At 32.9% G+C, this 8,566-nt stretch overlaps 2 protein-coding genes and 1 non-coding gene across 3 annotated transcripts; all 3 read left to right on the forward strand.

The window, feature by feature from the left end:
• Positions 1 to 633: 633 nt before the first annotated feature.
• Positions 634 to 4,879, forward strand: LOC109338569 (beta-amylase 1, chloroplastic-like). The gene is made up of 4 exons (XM_019575840.1): positions 634 to 1,336; positions 3,159 to 3,369; positions 3,566 to 3,676; positions 3,938 to 4,879. The coding sequence occupies exons 1-4, from the start codon at positions 735 to 737 to the stop codon at positions 4,739 to 4,741; spliced, it is 1,728 nt and encodes a 575-aa protein (XP_019431385.1). The 5' UTR covers positions 634 to 734; the 3' UTR covers positions 4,742 to 4,879.
• A 1,035-nt stretch (positions 4,880 to 5,914) lies between these two features.
• Positions 5,915 to 5,988, forward strand: TRNAV-AAC. The gene has a single exon. It is a non-coding gene; the product is annotated as a tRNA-Val (tRNA).
• Positions 5,989 to 7,486: 1,498 nt separating this feature from the next.
• Positions 7,487 to 8,293, forward strand: LOC109338566. Its single transcript, XM_019575837.1, has one exon. It carries the CDS (start codon positions 7,487 to 7,489, stop codon positions 8,291 to 8,293), a length of 807 nt encoding a protein of 268 aa, XP_019431382.1.
• Positions 8,294 to 8,566: the final 273 nt, after the last annotated feature.

Below are 8,566 nucleotides of genomic sequence, written 5' to 3' on the forward strand. Positions count from 1 at the left end.
TAACTATTAGTTTTTAGAACATGAGAGGCTATAATGTAAGCATCAAATTGCTACTTAACATGTCACACATAGTTATACATTTTCTCATTACTAATTAATGCCAGTTACTAAATTGAGTAACTATGTGCAAATTCAATTATCAACATTTTTGTAAGATAAAAAATCCAATTTACCAACTATCAATCTCATGGATTAAATTATTGCACGATATTCTAAGTATTTAAACCAACAATCCTTATTAAAATTGTACATCTATTCTGTCCAATACTAGAACATGAATTTATAATAGACTAGTTTATTTATAAATTTTCTTATTTTAATAATTAATTTTTTTTGTTTAATTACAAGCAGCTATATATATGAAATAATATATTGTTTTGAGACAATAAATGTCTACCCTCATCTAGTACTACACCGAGTAAATCTAAATTCTTTAAAATTATTAAAATAACTTGATTAATTTATCAGATCCTACAATATTGTTTGAAACTTTGAATACACTGAAATATGAGCAGGACACGTGTCAAAACATGTACCGTTAAAACACAAATATCATTATTTTAATATTATTATCCTCAACCTATTTCCTCTATAAGAACAGGTTCAACTTTTTCACTTCATAAAAGTTGCAATACCCTTCAAACTGTAATCACTAATACCGAAACGAACTATTTCTCTTATTTTCATAGATTTTTTGACTAAAATTTTAATCACTAGGTAAGTTATAGAAGAAAATGGCATTGAACATAACTCACCAGATCGGAAGCTTCGCTGGGACTCCAATATCATCAGATTCCACATCAGGAGACACCGCTGCGACGGTTAGCGCGGCGGCGGTGTGGAAATCTCCGGCGGCGAATCTACGTTGCCAGGTAATAAAACCAGAATTTGCTTCGGCGGAAGGTCTATCGCCACCGTTGAGCCCGTGCAGGTCGCCGGTTCTGAACGGAATCCGGTCAGATCTTTCCGTAGCGTGTCAGGCGTTTACGACGGAGGCACCGGCGGGTACCGAGGTGGAGCATAGAGAGGGAGGGAAGGTGAAGGCGAAGGGGAGCGGGGTTCCGGTGTACGTGATGATGCCGCTGGATAGCGTGACGGCAGGGAATACGGTGAATCGGAAGAAGGCGATGAACGTGGCGATGGCGGCGCTAAAGAGCGCCGGAGTGGAAGGGGTGATGATGGATGTGTGGTGGGGATTGGTGGAGAGAGAGGCTCCAGGAGAGTATAATTGGGGCGGTTATGTGGAACTGATGGAGATGGCGAAGAAGCATGGGTTGAAGGTGCAGGCGGTGATGTCGTTTCATCAATGTGGCGGTAACGTCGGTGATTCTTGCACGTGAGTGTTTCTTCAATCTCTTCTCTTCCTTGCTATTTTTTATATTGTTAAATGTGAGGATTTAATATTAGATTAAAATTTTACAGTTGAGATTTTAAATTATAAAACTCAATTTCACCAGTGGATCTCAACTCTGAAGTGAAATCCTATCTAGTTTTTGAGAATTTAGTACTGGATAGAGATGATGAAATTATTGTTCTGGATTGATTTATTCATGTTTACTTACAGTTCAATACAGAATGATTTTGAAATTTGAAGTAAATAGCATGGTTGTGCTTTTATTCAGACAAAGCAATCTTATGCACAAAATTTATGTCATGCCTTCAAAGTTCAAACAAACGACGCAAGGATTTAAAACTGAGAAAAAAGTGTTTTTCAATGCAGTTTTTGTTCAAAGAAAATTTCAATTTGGTTGCTAAAAGTTTTAAACAAGGGTTAATTTTTAGATATATATTAGTTGATATCCGAAATTATATTGATCATTATTTCATATTTGTATTTGTATGGATAATAATAACCTTTTATTTCTCATAAACTAGGTTAGCTATGTACCCAAAAAAAAAACAAATTAGATTAGCCAGCTTATTCCTTTCTGATAAATGAATTTGGGTACGATTGGGTTACAGCTTCTTAAACACCTCTAAACTAAGAGCTTCCCAAATGATAATTTATGAGGCTAATACATAGTCAATATATTATCTACCAATTATTTATACTATTTATATTTTTTAAGAATTAATAATGATTAAATAACGATAGATGATGTAATGATAGTGGAAAAATTATTTATCTTCACATACATTTTTTCTCTCTAATGGATAATACTTATTGAAATAAGAAAAATATATTTATAGAAAGATTGACGAGCTTTGTCTTCTAGGTTAGTACTCAAATATACTTATATGTTTACAAATTTATGTTGTTCTTTTATATGAATTCTTAGAAATAAAAAGAATCATAGAAAATAAATCGAAATATAATGAACAAAAATTGAAAACTTGGTTCCATGATAATTTTCAATGAATTATTTTTAAATGTTCATAAAATAGAGTAATATACCAACACAACTTGATCTAGTGATGTTAGGTTATATACTAGATCTGAGAAAGACAAAAAATTTAAGAATTCAATTTATGAATTGACACTTGTTAAGAGTGACAAATACACATTTTGAAATTAATTTCTTACTAATAGGGAAAATATTCTCGTTTATAGAAAATAAATAAATTAAAGTGCAACAAAAGGTGGAGGTTTCGTGATAGAGCGGTGAGACAAAGTAAGAGGACTTTATTGTTTCAAGTCGGCATCCCTATAGAAAAAAGTGTAGTAACTTTATCTACGTTTAGGTTAGTGGACCCAATTTCTTAATTTGTTTTTGCATACAGACAAAATGAAATTTCTATTTCAGCAATTAATTTATAACATAATTTTGACTTGGAATTAGAATATATTTACAAAAATATAATATATGTGAAAGACCTTGGGATTTTTTTCATAAAAGTATGCTAGATAATTATGTTTGTGTCCATAATCACTCAGCATTAGTGCATTTGCTTGAGTACAAAATCTTTACATTTTTAGTATCCAAACTATTTTTTTTTTTTTTTTTTTATATATAGAGACACACAAAGGAAAGAATTTTTTTGTTGATAAGATTAATTTGTAAATGTGTATGACTTTTTATTCAATGGATTATATTATATGACTTTTGTTTGATTTTTAGTATTACATTATTTCTATAGATCTTGCCACAAATAGCAGTATAGCACAATGTTTGAATAACAAATAAACGATTGATTTATTGATTTCTTCATGTGTGCAGTATTCCCTTGCCGAAATGGGTTGGTGAAGAGATTGACAATGATCCTGATCTTGCATATACTGATCAATGGGGAAGAAGAAACTATGAATACGTATCACTTGGTTGTGATACCTTGCCAGTACTCAAGGGCCGAACACCGGTTCAATGCTATGCTGATTTCATGCGTTCTTTCAGAGATAATTTCAAGCACCTTCTCGGTGACACCATTGTGGTAAATATTCATAACCATGAACATGATCTATGATAAAGTATAATAATATCGTTCGATCAGCTTACCTAGTGGGATTAAGATCTAGTTGTTGTTGTATGCTCCTTTATATCGAATCAGATTCCTATTTTATATTACGAGATTGTTTGTTGTGATATAAAAAATTCTTACCTGAACTTCTATTACTGGCTCAATTCAGGAAATCCAAGTTGGGATGGGACCAGCTGGTGAGCTCCGTTACCCTTCTTACCCAGAGCAAAATGGGACATGGAAATTCCCAGGAATTGGTGCTTTCCAATGCTATGACAAGGTTCAACTTTTTCTCTCTGTTTTGTACTCATTTCTTATATCAATTGTTCGACTAATGATATTTTCACACTCTAAACTTACTTTGTAACCATTGATCATCTAACCGCCATTGTTTTTTTCCAAAAAAAAGATCTTTGATCAATGGTTATAATGTGTTAAAATGGGTATGCATAAAAAGTGATATGAGTAGATCATTTTCCTACTTGTTTAGAAGTGTTATTTGGTTTGTATTCTAAATGTCCTTCACTTTTCTTTGGTGCAGTATATGTTGAGTAGCTTAAAAGCTTCTGCAGAAGCTCAGGGTAAGCATGATTGGGGAAGCACAGGTCCCACTGATGCTGGTGAGTATAACAATTGGCCAGAAGACACAACATTTTTCCGCAAAGAAGGTGGAGGATGGGACAGTGAATATGGAGAATTTTTCCTAACCTGGTACTCTCAGATGTTGTTAGATCATGGTGAGAGGATTCTCACATCAGCAAAGTCAATCTTTAACAACACCGGAGTTAAAATATCAGTGAAGGTTGCTGGTATCCACTGGCACTATGGTTCAAGATCTCATGCACCAGAACTCACAGCCGGATATTACAACACCCGGTTCCGCGACGGCTACCTCCCAATTGCTCAAATGCTGGCACGCCATGGTGCCATCTTCAACTTCACATGCATCGAGATGCGTGATCATGAGCAGCCACAAGATGCTCTATGTGCACCGGAGAAGCTCGTGAAGCAAGTGGCCTTAGCTACCCAGAAAGCACAGGTCCCTCTTGCCGGCGAAAATGCATTGCCTCGGTATGATGAATATGCACATGAGCAGATAATAAAGGCCTCACAGTTGGATGTTGATGGTAACTCAGATGAAACAGAGATGTGTGCATTCACATACCTGAGGATGAACCCACAGTTGTTTCAACCAGATAATTGGAGGAAGTTTGTGGCATTTGTGAAGAAGATCAAAGAAGGAAAAGGTGCCCATAAGTGTTGGGAACAAGTGGAGAGGGAAGCAGAGCATTTTGTGCATGTTACACAACCTCTTGTGCAAGAAGCTGCAGTGCTGATGCACTAAGAAATGTTCGAATTCTATCATGTCAATTTAGGAGAAAAAAGTCACAAGTAGGCCATAAAAGTTTTAGAGAACCAGTAGCCTAGATTTGTGGCTGTTATAATGTATTATAATTTTGTATTAACATTGATGTATTTTACAACCTAGAGAGATCCTCTGTTCAAAGTGGACCATCTCTCCATGGCGATGTATCCTGTTATATGTTCCTAATATTTCACTTGTATAAAAAATTTCTTATTTTTACATTATTAATTAAGAACAGGATTGACTCTAAGTATTGAGAATTGAGAAGGTGAGGAGATGATTTTTTTAAATTATTTAATTTAAAAATAAATTAAAATCTGAACTATTGAAAAATTATTTTTGCCATATATCATAATCTGAAGTATGTATCGGTCTCTTCTATAATGAAGAGGAGCTAGACTCATTAATTAAACATGTACAGTAGAGAAAAATGTCACTCTTTAATCTGCTGGTTAGCGTAACCAAACATAACCTAATTTTTATCTATTTTTATAAAATTGTCATTGAATAATTTATTTCTACGATGTAGAATTATAATTTCGTGGTTTGATTATATTTTTAATGAACCATTGGATTGTATCATTGGAAAAATTGTTGGTCATTTAATAAAATGTTTTCAATTTCTTTTGCATATTACTTTGTGTTGTTTTTCTGATTTTTTAAATCAACCCAATATATCCAATTAGAATACTCACTAATCTGGAATGAGAGAGCATTTTCCAAAGTTTTCCTACCTTAATTTATTAAGTAATTATCCCTACTCTACCAAATTTCCTAATTTGTTACTGTTTGTTTACGAGTAGGGTTTGAGAGTCATCTCAAAAGTGTATGGTTCCCAAGTCTCTTTATTCTCTTCTTTTTCCTACAAAAACCAACTAGGAAACAAACATTTGTTGATATTTTAGGTACTAACAAGGGAATTCCTTACTCTATGAATAAAAAATTAACTTTTTTGAAGTGTGTGATTACCACTCTCAATAAATATCGTTATCAGAAATTAAATATTTGATATTTTGATGTAGAGATGTAACTGGTCTTTACATAACTAGATTAACATTTTGTTGGCTGAATCTCTAATTAATAGTTATTACTATCAATTCCTTTAAAAGACTAATTACAAAGGTTATTGTTTAAACAGTTTATGTTCATCATGGTTTCGTGGTGTAGTTGGTTATCACGTCAGTCTAACACACTGAAGGTCTCCGGTTCAAGTCCGGGCGAAGCCATTGTTGGGCTCTTTTTTTTGTCCCTTCGTGACCAATAAAATTAGAATGATTATTACTTATTTTGCTTTAATTATTTTATTTCTCAAGATACAGCCATGAAAGAATATAAAAAATTATACATTAAAATATAGTTTGCTTTCTCAGAATTTGTTAAATATCGTAGCATACTCCTATCCATATATATAATAATATAACATGCTCGTCTTTTTATTTTTAAATTTTAGATAGGAATTAGTTGGGTTAACATTAGTCTTAAATGTTTTCTTTTACTTTTAATTTTTTATATTTATATTACTTGAATTATTTAGGTCTAATATTAATGACCTCTTATTTTTAATTTAAAATTATATGTACATCATATGAAACATTTGGTAGTGTATTAAACTTATAAAATCTGCCTCCAAAAGAGTTAGTTTGAATTTCTGCATGTGTGACACTCTCCCCTCTACTTGGAAGTCATTATATATCTATCCCTTGATTTTTTAACACATATATGTAATTTCATTTTCTAAAAATAAATTTTTAATATATATCACTTGTAAATCAATCATTAATAAATATATATTATTTTTATTATGGTGTATCAAGATATATCATTTTCTTTTTTGAATTAGTATGACTTCGGATTCTTTCTTTTCATCTTATTTCACCCTATGATGCTTCTTTGTTTTTTTATGGGTTCGCCTCAATATCCTTTATCATCTTCACATCATTCATATCCTCCATGGTTGATGGAATCTCACCTATTCATTTTTACATCACTACTTGTTAGTGACCAGTAACTATCAAATATTATTCCTTGAAGAAACTCTAACTTAAAAAATTCATTATTCTTTTATGAAAAAAGTGTTCAATATCATTACTAATGCCACCTTTCACATACCAAATCGTCAATTATTAAATAACAAAGATAACAAAATATATGTAATGCTAATAAAAGTTTATATTCCTAAGAAATCCATTAAAGAAATATATTTTTGTAATAATTCTAGAATCATGATTGGGGGAAAGGAAACAACTTTTCTGATTGTAGTCTTAATGAATGAGTAAGATTCAAATCAAAGAGATTTGAGAAAGTATAGAAAATTGTGAGAGAAAGAGATTGAAGCCATAAAAGGAATGGTTAGCAATTAAAATTCTCATTAATTCATTATTATTATAACATGAATTTTGAAGAGGAAACTGTTAGAAATTAAGTAATTCAAGGATTAGTTAGTAGTTGCTATAATTAGAAGGTAGTTATGGTTATTATTTTAAGTAGAGAAAGTGTATAAATTGTTCATTGAGTAATGCATTGAACACAAGTACATTTCCATACAACTCTCTCAATCAATCTCACATATTCTTTCTCTCCAATTTTTCTCTAAAACTCTTCCTCATTCAAGCATTCATCTTCTTCACTTTCTTCTTCTGTTTTTCTATGGTTTTATTGCTCTAATAATTGGTATTAAGAGCCTAGCAACAAGATCAAAATTCTTTCTCAATTCCGCTGCAAAGAATGGCACGATCAACTGGAAATTTTGCAACAAATTTACCTGTTCTTGATGGATCGAATTGGGCAAGGTGGTGCATTCAAATGAAAGCCATCTTTGGCTACCAAGATGTGGCTGAAATTGTCGAAGATGGATTCCCTATTCTGGAAGAAGGAGCAACTGAAACTGAGAAGACTGAGTACAAGCAAAGTAAAAGGAAAGATTGCAAGATTATTCATCAAGCTGTTGACAATGCATATTTTGAGAAGATTGCAGGTTCTGCAACTTCTAAGGAAGCTTGGGAGGTTCTTGAGAAGCACTATGTTGGTGCTACTCAATTGAAGAAGATAAGGTTACAAATCATGAGGAGGCAGTATGAGCTTATGCAGATGGATGAAGGTGAGAAAATATTTGAGTTTTTCACTAGGATAAATACTCAAACTAATGCTATGAAATCCTGTGGAGAAAAGATTGAGGATGCCACAATTGTAGAAAAGATTACGAGGGCAGTGACACCAAGATTCGATCATGTAGTTGTAGCTATTGAAGAATCAGGAAAAGTTGATAGGATGAAAGTTGAGGAGCTGCAGGGGTCCATTGAGTCCCATGAACAAAGATTGAATGAAAGAGGTGCAGAAAAACACTATCATCAAGCTCTGCAGGCTCAAACAGCAAGAAGAGGAAACTCTTTTGAAAGAACCTTCAACAAGAATCGAGGAAAACCACTTGAACATAGAGTTAGTTCAAGAAGAGGGTCACAAACTAGCAATGCTACCACTTCTGATCATGCAGAATCATTTAACAAGAGAGGAATGAAACAAGCTAAGAATTAGAATAAAAAGGTTGACAGAAAAAGGATTAGGTGCTACAATTGTGATAAGATTGGACACTTCTCTTCTGAGTGTCAAGCACCTAATAAGAATCATCGGTATGGAAGACAAGAATCAAAAGCAAATCTTGTTAAGGAAGATGAGGAGGACCTGGGTGATATTGTTGTTCAGTTGATGATGACAACAAGCAATATGAATGAAGGCAGTGATATTTGGTACCTAGACTCAGGGTGCTCAAACCATATGACTGGAAATAGAGAATGGTTGGTGAACTTT

This window comes from Lupinus angustifolius, unplaced genomic scaffold (genome assembly GCF_001865875.1).
Source record: "Lupinus angustifolius cultivar Tanjil unplaced genomic scaffold, LupAngTanjil_v1.0 Scaffold_29_20, whole genome shotgun sequence".
NCBI lineage: Eukaryota > Viridiplantae > Streptophyta > Magnoliopsida > Fabales > Fabaceae > Lupinus > Lupinus angustifolius.